This window comes from Perca flavescens, chromosome 7, assembly GCF_004354835.1.
Source record: "Perca flavescens isolate YP-PL-M2 chromosome 7, PFLA_1.0, whole genome shotgun sequence".
Lineage (NCBI taxonomy): Eukaryota > Metazoa > Chordata > Actinopteri > Perciformes > Percidae > Perca > Perca flavescens.
This window is the reverse complement of record NC_041337.1, coordinates 34,301,636-34,318,503: the sequence shown is the minus strand read 5'-3', so window position 1 is coordinate 34,318,503 and position 16,868 is coordinate 34,301,636. Positions and strand designations below refer to the sequence as shown.

The window sequence follows — 16,868 nt, the reverse complement described above, 5'->3', positions numbered from 1 at the left end:
CTACACCGAAAAGAGATACAACAAAAATATTTATTAATTTAATGATTAAATAAGGTAATGTCTCAAAACTTACCTCAGTTATTACTTGTCTCCTGCTAGTTATACTACAGCACTTAGTTTAAAAAAAAAGTTAAATTAAAAAATATTTTTGTTTCATCTCTTTTTGGTAGATGAAACAATCGGTCTTTTCAATCAATAAAATGCACTCTCAGTCTCTGTTAACAAAAAATGCACTTGAATAAAAACCGAACACAATCAAAAACAATAAAAACAATGGAAAGTTTTCCGGCTGAGATAATTTCCATTTAAAAAATTTCCAGCTCATTTTTATTTGCGATTAATATGCGATTAATTGATTTATTGCATATTGAGACAGGCCTAGTGAATTCGGATATTTCTTGTGTCACCATATTGACAAGTTGCATGTATTTGACTCTTGCAAAACTGTAAAAAAACAACAACATGTGTGCACGTGTGTTAAAGTGATGCACGAGCTAGAGACTCCGCCCAAATGTTTTGGTTCCGCTGTCACATGACAGATGATAGGATTTTGCCAGAACAACAATCATAATAAAACCTGAATAAATGTGTTATAACTGAGTAGGATTTATTACAGCTGTATTTAGTTCGCTACAACAACAGGTTCACACCAAAAATTACCTCTGAAGCAGAGAATATTATTTTGAAAATTCAAAGCGGAAATAGTTTTTGTAGCTTAGCTGTCTTTCTTACAGTTAATGGGGATCCAAACTTTAGGGTAAATTAAAGATGGAATCGACAGAAAACCTTTCCGGCCAGGAAGTCGGTGTTGAGCAGGATGCTACACCGACTCTCGTGGATGTGGACACGGCGTTGTTGCTGCTGGGAGCGGGAGTAACAGCCATCACACACCCGCTGCTATACGTGAAGCTGCTAATACAGGTAGCGTTAGCTTGATGTAGCTCGCTAGCTAACAGCAACCGTATAACCGTTGATTACGACGTCTTAACAGCAACCGTTGGTTACCAAAACGTAACAGCAACCTGTATGACTATTAAAACATCGCGACTGTGTTGTTTACGGAGTCCTCCAACTTGGCTAGCTATGTATTACAACGACAACCAGCTTGGTCGGTTCATCTGTGGTTGTCCAGGCAGAGGAGTCCTACTGCGGGGTATTGTTCTCCCGGTAACGGTAGCTAAGTTACTGGAGATGCTGTACGGCTGAGAACCGCTTCGTCCAGTGCAGCGGGGGTTGCCTAATTTATCTTTTTATCAGACGTAAATGCGAATTTCGTTCAATAGTTTTTTCTCAAATATATCAAATATTTTCTCAGTTTGGACTGAGAGTCGAAATGTGTCCACTATGTGCCCTGACTTGCAATGCCTGGTGTTGAACTGATAATGTTAAACATCCTAGCTACAGATTATCGTATTGTAACAGCTAGCGATATGTATTTTCCTTTTTTCAAATTTCCTCAAAAGTTTGTGGTGGAAATCCACTTCCTTTGACATTAAATAGAGCTGTAACAATTCCACATATTACTGTACAATTAATAGTCTAAAAAATAATTGCGATTGACAATATAATTGTCTCTTTCAGTCAAATTAACAAAATAGTTAGTTATGTATTACTTTTGCAAACAAATTCCCAGGATAAATCTTTTGGTCAGATCACTGTTATGTGACCCAGATAATGTAATAACACAGGTACACTGCCTATGAAGTAAACTATGCATCTTTATTATCATAAAAACATATTTTTTTCTTCTTAAATGAACATAAACCTGACAATTACCATCACCAGTCATAACCCCCTTAGGTCTGTAGCTTATTAATTGTGGTTAAACAAAGAAATGGCGATTGTGTATACAAAAAAGTGGCTTATTTATTATTGCAATTAGACAATTGTGTAATTATTGTTACAGTCCTAAAATAGCTTTGATGCTTGAAGAACCTGTATCCTCCTGAACATTAAACCATTTTAGACTACAAAACAATCCCACCAGGGCCTGAGGTTTGCGTAAACAAGCAAGGAATTTGACTCTGGTTAATTTTTGCTCTCAAAGTACAACACTCACAAAGGTCCCATGGCATGAACATTTCACTTTATGAGTTTTTTTTTAACATGGATATGAGTTTCCCCAGCCTGCCTATGCTCCCCCAGTGGCTAGAAATGGTGATAGGTGTAAACCGAGCCCTGGGTATCCTGCTCTGCCTTTGAGAAAATGAAAGCTCAGATGGGCTGATCTGTAATCTTCTTCTTATGAGGTCATAAGGAGCAATGTTACCTCCCCTTTCTCTGCTTTGAGAATTTGGCCCATTGTGGGACTGGCTCTAGTGGCTGTAATTCTGCACTAAGGCTTTTGACTTCAGATACAGTAGTAGGGGACCACTAAGGTCTATATAAAAGAGACTTCAGATACAGTATTAGGGGACCACTAAGGTCTATATAAAAGAGACTTCAGATACAGTATTAGGGGACCACTAAGGTCTATATAAAAGAGACTTCAGATACAGTATTAGGGGACCACTAAGGTCTATATAAAAGAGACTTCAGATACAGTATTAGGGGACCACTAAGGTCTATATAAAAGAGACTTCAGATACAGTATTATGGGACCACTAAGGTCTATTTAAAAGCATCCAAAGAGCACCATGTCATGGGACCTTTAACATATAAAGAAAACAGAGAAAGGACAGTAAGGAATATAAAAGTATACAGTATGACAATACAACAGAATTTACAAATTTACAAAAAAAATATACAATAACAATTGAAGAGATGGAAGGAATAGTGCAACATCAGTATAGTCTGAGATTTAAGATTTAAATATTTAAATATAAATATAGTGCAAGGCAGTTCAGTGCCTTGCATGATGATTTATCACAGAGACATTTTGAAGACAGAAAGTTGTCTTCTTAACCGCTTCTTTCTATCACTAAAATACCATCTGGCATCTTAAGCATTATCCACTCTGCATACCGTTTTGGGAAAACACTGTTGTTGTTGTTTTGGGCCATTTAATACAATAGTTGTCAGTATAATTGTTGTGTCACTGTTGTTTCCAGGTGGGACATGAACCTCTTCCCCCAACTGTGGGCACAACTATGTTTGGACGAAGAGTCTTATACCTGCCTGGCTTCTTCTCCTACGGTGAGGGAGGTGGGATTTATCAACATCTTATTGTTTCACGGGACAGGTTAAGAGCAGTTGACAGGAAATTCATTTATTTGTTTTCAGCACGTCACATTGTGAAAGTAGATGGAAAGAGGGGACTCTTCCGCGGCCTCTCGCCCCGTATCATGTCCAGCGCCATCTCCACTGTGGTCAGGAGCAAAGTGAAACAGGTAAGTATTTATTATAATATCAATACAGTTTAACAAGTTATTTTGTAATTCTAGTGCAGTGGCCATTTGAAGTGTGTGCCTGTTTTCGGAACCGGCTGATTGCTTGGTTCCCAGTGCTTTTTTCCACCGTTTTATCTAAGGCCGGCTTCACACTGGCTGCGTGGTGTGAGCGTAGCGTTTCTGTTGCGTGTCAGCTGCGTGGCGGCTGCGTGGATGTCTTTACACACCAGAAATGTGTCTGACACAGGTGCAATATTAGAAAATCTATTTTTTTTTTAAGTTACATTTATATATCTGCATTTATATCAAAACCTAGAGACTTTCAAACATCAACATGTCATGTATTAATATGCATTTGTGTCAAAATGACATATAAACATCTTTTCCTATTCTATTTTGCCGGGAAACGCTTCCAACACACTTGCATGTCGTGTGAAAAATAGACGTTGGTTGTATTTCTAGCAGGCACACGTTTATGAGACGTGCGTTTCACGCAGGCAGTGGGTAAGCTCTAACCTGTTAACATGGGAGCCGAAATAAAAACGGACACGCCACGCAGCTGACACGCTCACGCCACGCAGCCAGTGGATAGCCGGCCTAACTCTAAGCACGGTTCAATCAGGCGCAGCTCTGCTGCGGCTCACCTAGAGATTCGGTGTGTCCCCTTTTAGAAGCAGGGAACCCGGCTCAGCCTGCTGGGGAAGCCACTCTTAACCCTTGTGTTGTCTTATATTGTCTGTTGGAATTTAACATTTTTTGGCGCTTTTTCTGAAGTTTGCAAAGCTTTTTGTCACATTTTTAATGTCTTTTGTTTTAAATTCATGGTCAATAAACCTTATTTAAATAACATTGTACCATATGTACCATAACTCATGTAACATGAGTTATTTTGACTACTAGTTAAGATCAGAGGATGTTGAAGTTTATCCAGGACACAATTTTAAACATTTCTTGCTTTAAAATGGAATTAAACACCCAAAAATGGAATTAAACACCCAAAGTTCAGTGAACGTAATCATTCATGTTTCCTGCGAAGCACATCCATGAATCCATGTTATTTTGGGGCAATTTGGTTGAAAGAAACCCATATTCCTGATATAAGAAAACTTTTAAAACGCGTCAATTTTGACCCTAGGACAACACAAGGGTTAAACAGCGCGCAGAACGGCCGGAGGAACATGCTCAACCACCGGCAACAAAACAACGTGCTGGGGAGCCCAAGAGCCTGGGCGTTATAGTTAGATGAAGGCTGATGCCAATATGTGTTTTTTTTTTTAAATATTTTGCAGCCATCAACACATTTCACAAAAGGATCTAATATCGTCATATTGAGAAGGGTGGTCAATGGTAATTTTTGTTCTTTATCCAGCAGGTGGAGCTCCTATCCAAGAAAGAAGAGCTGCAGACATCACTTAGGAAAGTGGTGAAGGAGGTGAGAGGTCGCCTACTCCTGAATAACATCTAAACAGTGAAATCTGTCCAACGTCTGTCCATCATCCCTGACTTCTTTCATTCAGTCTAACTGAAGTGATATCATTGAAATGTCTGGTTATACTTCCTGCCTACTTTCTGTTGGTCATTGTGGTATTTAAATGTTCCATTATGAAATGCATCTATTTAAATATCTCTCAAACGCGTGCCACATCAATGTTAAAGACACACAGGGCCCTATCTTGCACCGACCCAAGTGTCTTTGCTAGTTTAAGACCGACGCAGTTGTCATTTTCCCATCCAGCGCCCACGTTGTTTAAATAGCAAATGCACCTGCGCCCATGGGCGTGCTGGTCTTGCAGGGAGGTGTGTTCAGGTGCATTCAGGGCGTATTGCTATCTTGAAGCAGTGGGAAGTGATCGCACCATTGACCAACAAAAACCTGGTCTAAAGTCAATAACGCAGCATTTCATTGTTATTTTAACAGAGCATTAGTAAAATGCTCTTAGGCTTATACACAGCCCGCGCACACTATGCTTGTTACACACACAGGGACGCACAGCTGCACACACACATGCAAAAGATTACAAATAAAAATATTATGGTGCAAATCCTCCATCATAACAGCAATGCTCCAAGGTACAAACGCGCCTGACTTTTAAAGGGAATGGGAGATGATCTCTGACCTATAAATTAATGAAGACACTTAAGTACAACCCTTTTGAACTATGCGCCCAGTGCACAGACCCTTTTTCAAACTAGCAAAAGTAGATTTGGAATTGCCCTAAATGCACCTGCGTCAGGCGCTTCAAGCCGTGCGCTTAGATCGTTAAAATAGGGCCCACAGTATGGGGAAAAAAGTTGACCATGTGGTCGGACCTGTGCTCTTCTTTTCTCATCTTTGCAGCTCTATTGGTATCACTTTAAGGGTACTGGTATTGGTACTGGTATCGTAATTTTTTTTAAATGATATCCAGCCCTAAATTTATACCAGGTTGTCTCTTCAAATATTTTCCTCTCTCCAGACCTCACATGAGATGATCATCCAGTGCCTGTCCAGAGTAGCCACTCATCCTTTTCATGGTACGTCCTCATTTAGGCTGTCAAAGTGTATTCCACCATTAAAAAAAACACAAAGAAGTGTCTTTGATTCGATGGCTTTATTCTGGAAGCTTCCTCCTGATCTACAAAAACAATGTCACGACCGAAACTAGGGCTGCAACAAATTATTTTCGTTATTGATTTGATGTAGCGTTATTTTTTCCAGTGAATGGTGGAAAGGTGAGGTCTCCAAACGCCTTGATTTGCCGACCATTTAAAACCCAAAGATGTTCAATTTAACAATAACAACAAACAGACAAAAAAACAGACAAATCCTCACATTGGAGAAACTGAAACCAGTAAAGGTTTGGCATTTCAAAAAAAAAAAACTTTCTTAAATGATTAGACCATCCATCCAGTTTGGGCTGCCTACAGTATGTGCCGTGTTGTCAGTCCTCTTAAAGCTGACATTAAGACCCAATCACAATGCTTGCTTACATAGATTTCCGGATAGTAACTCCTGCATCCTGTACGTACAATTTTAACTGCGCTGAGCAAACCAGGACGAGGATCAGCTGGATATACTCTCATCTCATTCATCTAAAATGCATGTTTGATGCTTATTTATATGTCAACAGTTTGACTAACGTTAGCTTGGAGACCTAATGTGTGAATGACACCACCCAAACTAGCAGTCAGCCCGACCAGCGGTGAGATGTTGCTGTTCCTAACGTTAGATTTGGTTTATCAAAGACGCTAGCAAATTAGTGTCTCATTGCCAGATCTATCTCCACAGCTCTGTGGAGTAAAGGTCTGGCTACACCACACATACATTCTGGGATAGGAGAAAAAAAATCACTCTGGGTTGTTTTGCATTTCTTTGAACCAATCACAGTCGTCATTAGCTCTTACCAGTGTATCTCTGTGTATACTAGGTCCACAGCAATCCCACCAATCGGTCCCAAAACGTCCTAGTTAGAGAGGAAACGCCCTAAACATATTCTTTGTAAATCTTTACAATCATTCCCTGAAAAGAACCAAGCAGACCTGCCTTGTTGCACCGTCAAAATTTTTTTCAAAACTTCGTCATTTTCAGCGTGTAGCTCGCTAGCTCAAAGTTTGTCGTCGTTTCCTGAAGTGAACGGAGTTTTCAAAAAAACAGCAACACACAGAGAGAGGAAGATGAGGGGCATCTTGCTGGATATCAGGCATTTATCCTGGAAAAGTACTTCTGTTGATCCAAAGTACTAGCAAAGGAACACAACAGAAAATAAAGACCGCAGAGACGTCAGCTTGGTCGGAGCTCCGTATTTAACGATATTTCTTTTGACGTTACAGTTAAAAATGACAACAGAAATAAACGTTAAATAAAAGTTTCCCGGAAATGATTTTTGTGTTTGCGCGATGTCACTTGATACTGGCTGAATGAAATGTGACATCTCAAAAACCAAGTAGTGCACCGTTTGTTAAGCTGATCACCTGTTTTGTTTCCCTTTGGCAGTTATGTCAGTGCGGTGTATGGCCCAGTTTGTTGGCAGAGAGGTGAAGTACGGGTAAGACATTTTTTAAAGCTGCAGATATGCCACATTGTTTTTCTTTAAAGTGCTTATATTACGCCTTTTGGCTTTTCCCCTTTCCTTTATTGTGTTATATATCTTTTTTGTGCATGTTATAGGTTTAGAAAGTGAAAAAGCCCAAAGTCCCCCCCAAAGGGACTTACCATCTCCAACAGAAAACACTGTTCACCAACTGCTCCAAACAGCTCTGTTGTAGTCCAGCCTTTACTTCAGAGACCAACGTGGTCACTTTGGAACACACGTTATAATGCTCACCTAGCTGCTAGCATGGCACGCCCTCATACTCTGCTTCTGACTGGCTAGTAGTCCTTACCTAGGTACTGTCAGGGCATGCCGTCATACTCTGCTTCTGACTGGCTAGTAGTCCTTACCTAGGTACTGTCAGGGCATGCCCTCATACTCTGCTTCTGACTGGCTAGTAGTCCTTACCTAGGTACTGTCAGGGCACGCCCTCATACTCTGCTTCTGACTGGCTAGTAGTCCTTACCTAGGTACTGTCAGGGCACGCCCTCATACTCTGCTTCTGACTGGCTAGTAGTCCTTACCTAGGTACTGTCAGGGCATGCCCTCATACTCTGCTTCTGACTGGCTAGTAGTCCTTACCTAGGTACTGTCAGGGCACGCCCTCATACTCTGCTTCTGACTGGCTAGTAGTCCTTACCTAGGTACTGTCAGGGCACGCCCTCATACTCTGCTTCTGACTGGCTAGTAGTCCTTACCTAGGTACTGTCAGGGCACGCCCTCATACTCTGCTTCTGACTGGCTAGTAGTCCTTACCTAGGTACTGTCAGGGCACGCCCTCATACTCTGCTTCTGACTGGCTAGTAGTCCTTACCTAGGTACTGTCAGGGCACGCCCTCATACTCTGCTTCTGACTGGCTAGTAGTCCTTACCTAGCTACAGCACATGTGCGAATCCCAACAAAGATGGAACAGAAGTGAGATGTGTCACTCTGTAGCTCAAACAGAGAGCTCAACACACAGGGTGAAAAGAGGAGCTGCAGCAATGTGCAGTATAACAAAAAATATGGAGTTTTTTGAAAATTAAACTATGTAAAGTTATTCTGATATAACCTTTAAATACAATGATGAACTTAAAAATGAGCATAATATGAGCACTTAAAGTTATTTTACAAAGCTTTTTTTACACTGCAGTTACATGTTAATAACTACATGTTAATGGATTTTGTGCCACATTTGCAGTGGGATATTCAGTTGTATTGTCAAGATTTTTAAGGAGGAAGGAGTTGCTGGATTCTATGTGTAAGTCATATTTAATCTACATTTACACTACCACGTTTTGGTTTTAAAACAATTATCTTTTGCTACATTTACACCTTATGTTGAAACACTCATATACCTAAAATGGAAACTTTTGGAAACACTGATGTCCCTATTGTGGTTTGAAAACTCAGGGGATGCTTTGTAGTCTGGACAGACACAGCGGAGACATTTGGAAACTCTTATCGGTTAGGTGGCTTAAATCCCTGCTCTTACTTTTCTCCGCTGATGTTCTTTCTCCAAAGTATTTTCTGTCTTTTTCCGACTGATCTCATGAAGTAGTGTATGTATAACACTCCAATTTGTATGCCATTATTGGCGTGTTATCAAGACGCATAATCTCTTTTTAGCGTGTTTATCAACGCCATTTGGCCTCCATTGACTTACATTACCTTGTGATTGCGTGTGAATTGACACCGTAGTGAGTAGTAGGTATATTAGGGAGGTTGGTCGGGATGGATCAAACACAGGACTCTCACCCAGGAAACCGGGGAACGCGTCCCGCCTCTTGGCTTTAGGCACTCACGTGCCCAGTGTGTGTGAACGGTCATGTGATATTTGTTGTCAGACGTGTTGATATGGACAAAGATCATTTTTGTCGAAAAACACAGCTTAAAAGTTAAAAAGTAGTAGTGTAAGATGTAGTGTTGTTATTTAACTGTTGATTGGTGAAGTTTTTACGACATGTTTACCTCGATCTTTGGCCTCCATCAGGCTGAGCAGTGTTTTGTGTGTTTGCAGCGGGCTCATACCCCATGTGGCGGGAGAAGTCCTCTTCCTGTGGTTTTGTAACCTCCTGGCTCACTTTATCAACACCTACGCTGTAGACGAAAGTGTAAGTCCTTCACCTTTATGCATGGTAGAAGAGAGAGAGTGTACGAAAGACAGCAAGCTATGGTAATGAATACCTTACTGATTAAACTTTTGAACAAATATATAAAGCATTAGGGCTGGGTTCAAAATAATCAATTTTCCCATTGAAATCGATCTTGAATGTAAATTAAAATTCATAACATCCTTAGCCTAGACATCTAGACGCACCCTAGCGGCAGCAAATGTAATTTGCAGCCCGGGTCAGTCTAGCAACTCTCCGTTTGCTTGCGAGCTGGAAAAACCAAACTCTAGTCAGGGCAATCACATCGTGTATAGAGTCGGTGGGCGGGGCTTATCATAGTGACGGCAGAGTTGCGACGGTTCCACGTGAATTGGAAGTCTGGAAGACTTGGAGTTCAGCTTTTCTTTGAGAAAAGAACAAAGAACGGCACTGAAGTCATTCTTAAAAAAGGAAGATGTGTTCGAAGTTTTGCCGACCGGATACGGCAAAAGTTGAATCTATCAACTAGCGTTGCTCTGCCTGGTTGTAGCGCTATCCTATTACGTGCAGAGGGAATTTGAAAGACAACTGTTTATCCCGCCCCTCGGATTGAGCCCTGCCAATGGTGAGTTCCCAGACCCAACATCTTGACGTGGGTCTGGCTTGTCAGGCTACAACATCCTGAGATCGATCTTAAAGGAACACGCCGACTTATTGGGAATTTAGCTTATTCACCGTAACCCCCAGAGTAAGACAAGTCGATACATACCCTTCTCATCTCCGTGCGTGCTGTAATGCTGTCTGACGGCTCCAGCGGCATCAGGCCAGCACAGAACATGCAGGTGAATGGTTCCAGTAATCCTACTGCTCCGAATAAGTGACAAAATAACGGCAACATGTTCCTATTTACATGTTGTGATTTATAGAGTCACAGCATGTACAAAAAACCACGTAACATGAGACACAGCCGTCTTCTAACTGTAAACAAACCGGGAACTATATTCTCAAGCGGAATATTATAGTACTTGGGCGGAGTGATATGCTCGCAGCAAGCCTGTCTGAGAATATAGTTCCCGGTTTGTTTACTGTTAGAAGACGGCTGTGTCTCATGTTACGTTGTTTTTTGTACACGCTGTGACTCTACAAATCACAACATGTAAATAGGAACATGTTGGCGTTATTTTGTCACTTTTGTCACAATTTGGAGCAGTAAGCTAGTTGGAACCAGTTACCTGCAGGATCTGTGCTAGGCTAAGCTAATGCTGGAACCGTCAGACAGCGTTACAGGAAGCACGGAGATGAGAAGGGTATGTATCGACTTGTCTAACTCTGGGGGTTACGGTGAATAAGCTAAATTCCCAATAAGTCGGCGTGTTCCTTTAAGAGGCTCCGTTTTAATGCCAGACTGAAGATATTGGTTTCATATGAAACTAGATGATCTAAGGAATCCATGTCTTGCTAAATAATGCTCCAATGTTTGGCTAATTTTTGGCGAAGGGAAAAACTGTCCGTTTCCACAGACGTGGCTTTGGGTCTCTGTCTCTGCATCACGCCCTCTGCACTAAAGAAAACACTGTGTAACTGATGTGGTGTCAGTTCTTAGGAAGTCATGGTGAATCTGATCCACAAGATAAGAATAAAGTGTAAAAAAAAGTACTTATTCGTCAACATGCTGTTCTGAATAGCAGGTATACAAGTATTCACGTGCTATCAACTCAACTCAACTTTATTTATATACAGACCAGAAAAAAAAATACAAACTTAAAAAATTACAAAAAGATAATAAAATGTTTTTTTAACAGTTAAAAAAACAATGGTTAACACTTATAAAATAATGCCATAACATAAACATAAAATCCAGTCTTGTTAATAATTAATTAGTTTAATTGAACTGAATTAATTTAAAGTTCCCGTTGCACGTAGAGCTTAAGAAGTACTCTTTCACCCCTCCCTTTGGGTTTCTGTTGCAGTTCACTCAGGCCTCGGCGGTACGAAGCTACACTAAGTTTGTGATGGGCGTAAGTACAACATTTAAAACTGTTGTTTGAAATGTTTCTCATAGGCAACATTTCTTCATATTAACGGAATGTGTTTTTCTCTAGATTGCAGTGAGTGCTCTGACATACCCATTCATGCTGGTGGCCGATATTATGGCAGTCAACAACTGTGGGTGAGTCATTCTCTTCAACATTAGGCTTTTTTATGACTTTTTTTGACATACTATACTATGACTTTTTTTTATTATTTCAACATACTATACTATGATTTGTTTTATTCTTTCACCATACTATACTATGACCTTTTTTATTTTTTCAACATACTATACTATGACCTTTTAAATTTTTTCAACAAACTAATGACTTTTTTGAATTTTTTCAACATATACTATGACTTTTTTTACATTTTTTTCAACATACTATACTATGACTTTTTTATTTTTTCAACATATTATACTGATTTCTTTTTTTACTTTTTTCAACATACTATACTATGACTTTTTTATTTTTTAGACATACTATATTATGACTTTTTTTTAAAACTTTTTTCAACATACTATATTATGACTTTTCTTCGACATACTATACAGAATGAGCTGCAGACAAATGACTAAAATATTCCTTGATTTTTATAAACTTTGCAAAACAGATGTCCTCTTATCAAAAATTCAACTGAAATGGTATTATTTTAAATAACACAAACAAATCCCGCAACAAAATAATTAATACATAGTAAAAAAATATCTTCAAATAAATAAACTAAGAACACGTAGTGACGTCTGAAGTCAAACAAGTGAAACCTAAAGTAGATTTTAAACGCCTTGGGACGTGTAAAAATTGCATTAATCTTTTTAATCTCAACCGGTTGTAATCTTCACACATTAATACCTATTTAAAACCGATATTACATGCCTAATATTTACTATAGAATTGTATTCCTGGCAGTGTGCAGAAAATGTACAGAAGATATAACTTAACAGTTGTATAAATAAAATATGACAAATCCAAATCTCATATTTGTTATCGGCTGATAACTCAGAAATGATGTTTGGAGACGAGTCCGGTGATTTCAGATTAAAATGCAGCTTTATTCAAAACAGTCAACAAACTCGCGTGACAGCGAGACAACCGTTGAGCATAACTCCTCCTTTATACTTTTTGGGGCTTAACACATTCCAATCTATCTGTGTGTGGGACAATATTACCTCAAAACTAATCCTTATATGGAAATACTTATAATAGATTCCCACATTCCAGGCTCCAATTCCCTCCCTGTGTAGCTGTGTGTGTAGCTGTGTGCCCCCAGACTTGTGTAGTACACTACATACAAGATATGAAATACATTTGAAACATGTATGCTGAAAATATCCACCTATCAATATTTTATTAGTAAAATCCTGATGCGTGAGCGTGACCGGTTGTGCTTTGTGTTGTCAGCTTGGCTGCAGGTCTTCCTCCTCACTCTCCCATCTTCAAGTCGTGGCTGCACTGCTGGAATCACCTCAACCACAAGGTACCGCCTAACAAACGCAGCGACACAAAAGGAACAGTCCGCTGTTTACATGTGTGGGGCTCCAGGGCTCTGTCTGTTCACTGATACAGAGATACAGCAGATAGGAAAATAGGGCTGGGCGATAAATCGATTTTATCGATTAACTCAAATGTGTAGTTAACGCGGATTTGTTTAAATGAAAAATCAATTTTCTCCTTAACATCCGCCGACGCTCCCCTCTGGGCTCACTTTTAGTGAGGAACGAGAAGTGAATTACCTGTATGTGTGAAAACAGCTTTATCTCACGCATCCGTTTTGTCAACAAAATTGATAAGGCAAAACACTCAAACCAATTTATATTTCCACAAAATTGGCATGAATAATCATAATGGTATACATGCCCCATGTGTGTGTAGGAGTCAAAACAAAATAAAACTTGTTTTGAACAATTTCTTTGTCATCTGCAGATCGATTTTAAGTAGAGGGAGAAAAAAATTGGGGATTTTATTTTTAGGCCATATCGCACAGCCCTATATGAAACCAGACTATCTAAGACAAGGCCGCCCAATTTGGGGCCCGCAGGCCAAGTTTGGCCCGTGCTCTCTTTGTTTTGGCCCGCCATGGATTTGACATGTTCATGCTTATTCTCCTCTTATTTTAAAAGTAATGACTACGAAACGTACATTTTGTGCAGTTAAAAAGTACGTAGTCTGAGTTTAACTGCAACGTAATGCACAGTGCTGGTAAACTTCCCATTTAAATTACATTTGTACGTTTTATCTATGGAGAATGGAAAGAATTACGGTGTTCTTCAACATCAACATTTATTTTTGGCCCATGGCCTTCCATCCAGATACATTTTGGCCCTTCATATGAAAGAATTTGGGCATCTCTGATCTAAGACATCCATGTCAGGCTGAATAACGCTCCAAAGTTTGGCTACATTTTGGCGAGGAAATGGCCGTTTTCAAAGATATATGGCTTCAAGTCTCTTGTCTCTGCATCACACACCCTCTGCACTAAAAAAAATCCTTCAAGACAGATTAAGTGTTACCATAATTAATCATCAGGGCCAAGTATTTTACGCAGATTTTACACAAAGAATTGAAAACAAAGAAAAAAAAATGTATTTAAACTCTGAATGTTGCAACATCTTCAGCCTTAAGCAGAAAAACAGTTTTCAAAAGAATCTGCAGATTCCGTTTGGGTCTGTTAATATTTCAAATTTAGCATTTCATTTTCCGTTGGGGGTAGCCTGGGTAAACCCTGATGAACTTCCGGCAAATTTGAGATTTGCTCTGCAAGTCGGTCTGGCCCAGAGCCCATTCCAGCCCATTTCCAATTTTTCCAAACCGAGGCACCAATCACAGCCGTTGAGACGGGCTCTACACCAATCACAGCCGTTGAGGCGGGCTTTACACCAATCACAGCCGTTGAGACGGGCTCTACATCAATCACAGCCGTTGAGGCGGGCTTTACACCAATCACAGCCGTTGAGACGGGCTCTACATCAATCACAGCCGTTGAGGCGGGCTTTACACCAATCACAACTGTTGAGGCGGGCTTTACACCAATCACAACCATTGAGGCGGGCTTTACACCAATCACAACTGTTGAGGCGGGCTTTACACCAATCACAACCGTTGAGGAGGGCTTTACACCAATCACAACTGTTGAGGCGGGCTTTACACCAATCACAGCCGTTGAGGCGGGCTTTACACCAATCACAACTGTTGAGGCGGGCTTTACACCAATCACAACCGTTGAGGAGGGCTTTACACCAATCACAGCCGTTGAGACGGGCTCTACATCAATCACAGCCGTTGAGGCGGGCTTTACACCAATCACAACTGTTGAGGCGGGCTTTACACCAATCACAACCATTGAGGAGGGCTTTACACCAATCACAACCGTTGAGGCGGGCTCTACACCAATCATAACCGTTGAAGCGGGCTTTACACCAATCACAACCGTTGAGGAGGGCTTTACACCAATCACAACCGTTGAGGGGGGCTTTACACGATGATGACAGCGCAGCAACGGCGAGCAGCTTTTTGTTTACATTCAACGTGGCGGCCACCGAAGCGCTACGTCACCCAGATCGTCTGATTGGTTGAAGCACTATCCAATTGTGCCCAGAGGCATTTGTGCGGTGTGACGCCCCTTTGGAAATGGGCTGTGAATGAAGCTTCCCCAGACCCACTCTCAGTTACAACTGAGAAGAACCAGGCTACATTTGGGGTACACGTGGGGGTACATCTTAAAGTCTTTATGCTTTCACTGTTATTATTGTAAGTATTATCTAATCGATCAATCGGTTTGAATACTTCTGTATGAAAAAAAAATAAAACAATCCTCGGATGTCAGCGTGTTAAATGTGAATATTGTTCTAGTGTTTTTTCTCCTCCGTGACAGTAAACTGAACATCTTTGAGTTGGGGACAAATCAAGACATTTGAGGAAGTCCTCTTGGGCTTTTTGGGAAACACTGATCAACGTTTTCTAGACCAAACAACTAATCGATTAATTGAGGAAATAATCAACAGATTAACTGACAATGAAAATAATTGTTAGCTGCAGCCCTTGCTGACACTGTATGCTGTAAATAAGCTGGATTCAAGTTGTCAGTAGAAAGTTTTACTAAACATTGTGTGTGTGTGTGTGTGTGTGTGTGTGTGTGTGTGTGTGTGTGTGTGTGTGTGTGTGTGTGTGTGTGTGTGTGTGTGTGTGTGTCCTCTCCCATCAGGATCAGCTCTTCAGAGGATCCAGCTTCTTTTTCCGCCGGGTGCCCGTCACCTCCTGGCCCTCCACCGAGGAATAACATCATCATCATTACATCATCATCATTACATCATCATCATTACATCATCGTCTGCTGGGATGTTCTTCCTCTGTCTGCTCACAAACATCCCCACCCCCCCGGCCCAGAGGTGGAAAGAGTACAGAAATATTCCACTAAAGTAAAAGTACTTATACTTGGATGAACTGTAACTTAAAGCTATATTGCGTATAGTTTCTGTCGCCCCCATGAGGAACTCTAAGTAATGACAACAACGGTGCGTCCACATGATACAAGCCTTCTGTGATCGCATTTCTTTAAACCAATCACAATCGTTGTGGGCGCCGCTGAGCTCCGGACGCAGTGATGGTGGCTCTGCTAAATAGTCTCAGGAAGGAACTTGTTTTGGGTAGGGCTGCCACCTCTTAGGCGATTAGTCGACTAATCGGTCGCTTTGGTCTTAGTCGACTAAGATTTCTTTAGTTGATGTGTCATTTTTTATGCTTATTTACTCATTTCCAAGAAACTCATGAGCACATTTATGGTAAACACAAGATTTAAAGTGGTGCTTTTGCAGGATTAATTGTGGAGAAACTCAGTTTTACAGATGGTTAATTAACTACATTTATATTGTGCTTTTCTAGTCTTAACCACCTCTCAAAGCTCACAGCTCTGTCAATTAAATCAACTAATCGATTAGTCGACAAAATCCTATAAGTGTTAGTCGACTAAGAATTTCTTTAGTCGAGGACAGCCCTAGTTTTGGTGAACATTTGCACCCCGCAAAAGAAAACTCCACATCCAATATTAAATAAAGTTAACTGTTGACACAATACAGTAACGTGAGCTATTTAAATGAGCTGATTCATGGTTAAACCTCATTGGCTCTTACCGGTGTATCTCTGTGTGTACTTGGTCCACAGCAATCCCACCAATCGGTCCCAAAACCTCCCAGTTAGAGATGAAACGTCCTAAACTTATTCTTAGTGAATCTTTACAATCATTCCCAGAAAGAACCAAGCAGGCCTGCCTTGTTGCACAATCCAAAGGTGATCACACACCACCCCTCCTCCATACAGTTACTGTCAAATCAAGGACAAGGAGGATTAAAAAACACATGATGGACTCC

General features: G+C 40.5%; 1 protein-coding gene across 2 annotated transcripts; it reads left to right on the top strand.

Annotated features, from left to right (window-relative positions):
- Positions 1–554: 554 nt before the first annotated feature.
- On the top strand, positions 555–15,936 carry LOC114559043 (mitochondrial carrier homolog 1). 2 transcript variants are annotated; one of them, XM_028583441.1, is made up of 12 exons: positions 555–921; positions 3,051–3,135; positions 3,223–3,329; positions 4,702–4,761; positions 5,786–5,843; positions 7,303–7,354; positions 8,581–8,640; positions 9,400–9,493; positions 11,443–11,490; positions 11,575–11,642; positions 12,907–12,982; positions 15,707–15,936. In XM_028583441.1, the coding sequence occupies exons 1-12, from the start codon at positions 769–771 to the stop codon at positions 15,779–15,781; spliced, it is 936 nt and encodes a 311-aa protein (XP_028439242.1). In that variant the 5' UTR covers positions 555–768; the 3' UTR covers positions 15,782–15,936. The 2 variants fall into 2 exon arrangements, with proteins under 2 accessions (XP_028439242.1, XP_028439241.1); XM_028583440.1 differs by having other exon boundaries at positions 4,699–4,761.
- The last annotated feature ends 932 nt before the right edge of the window (positions 15,937–16,868 follow it).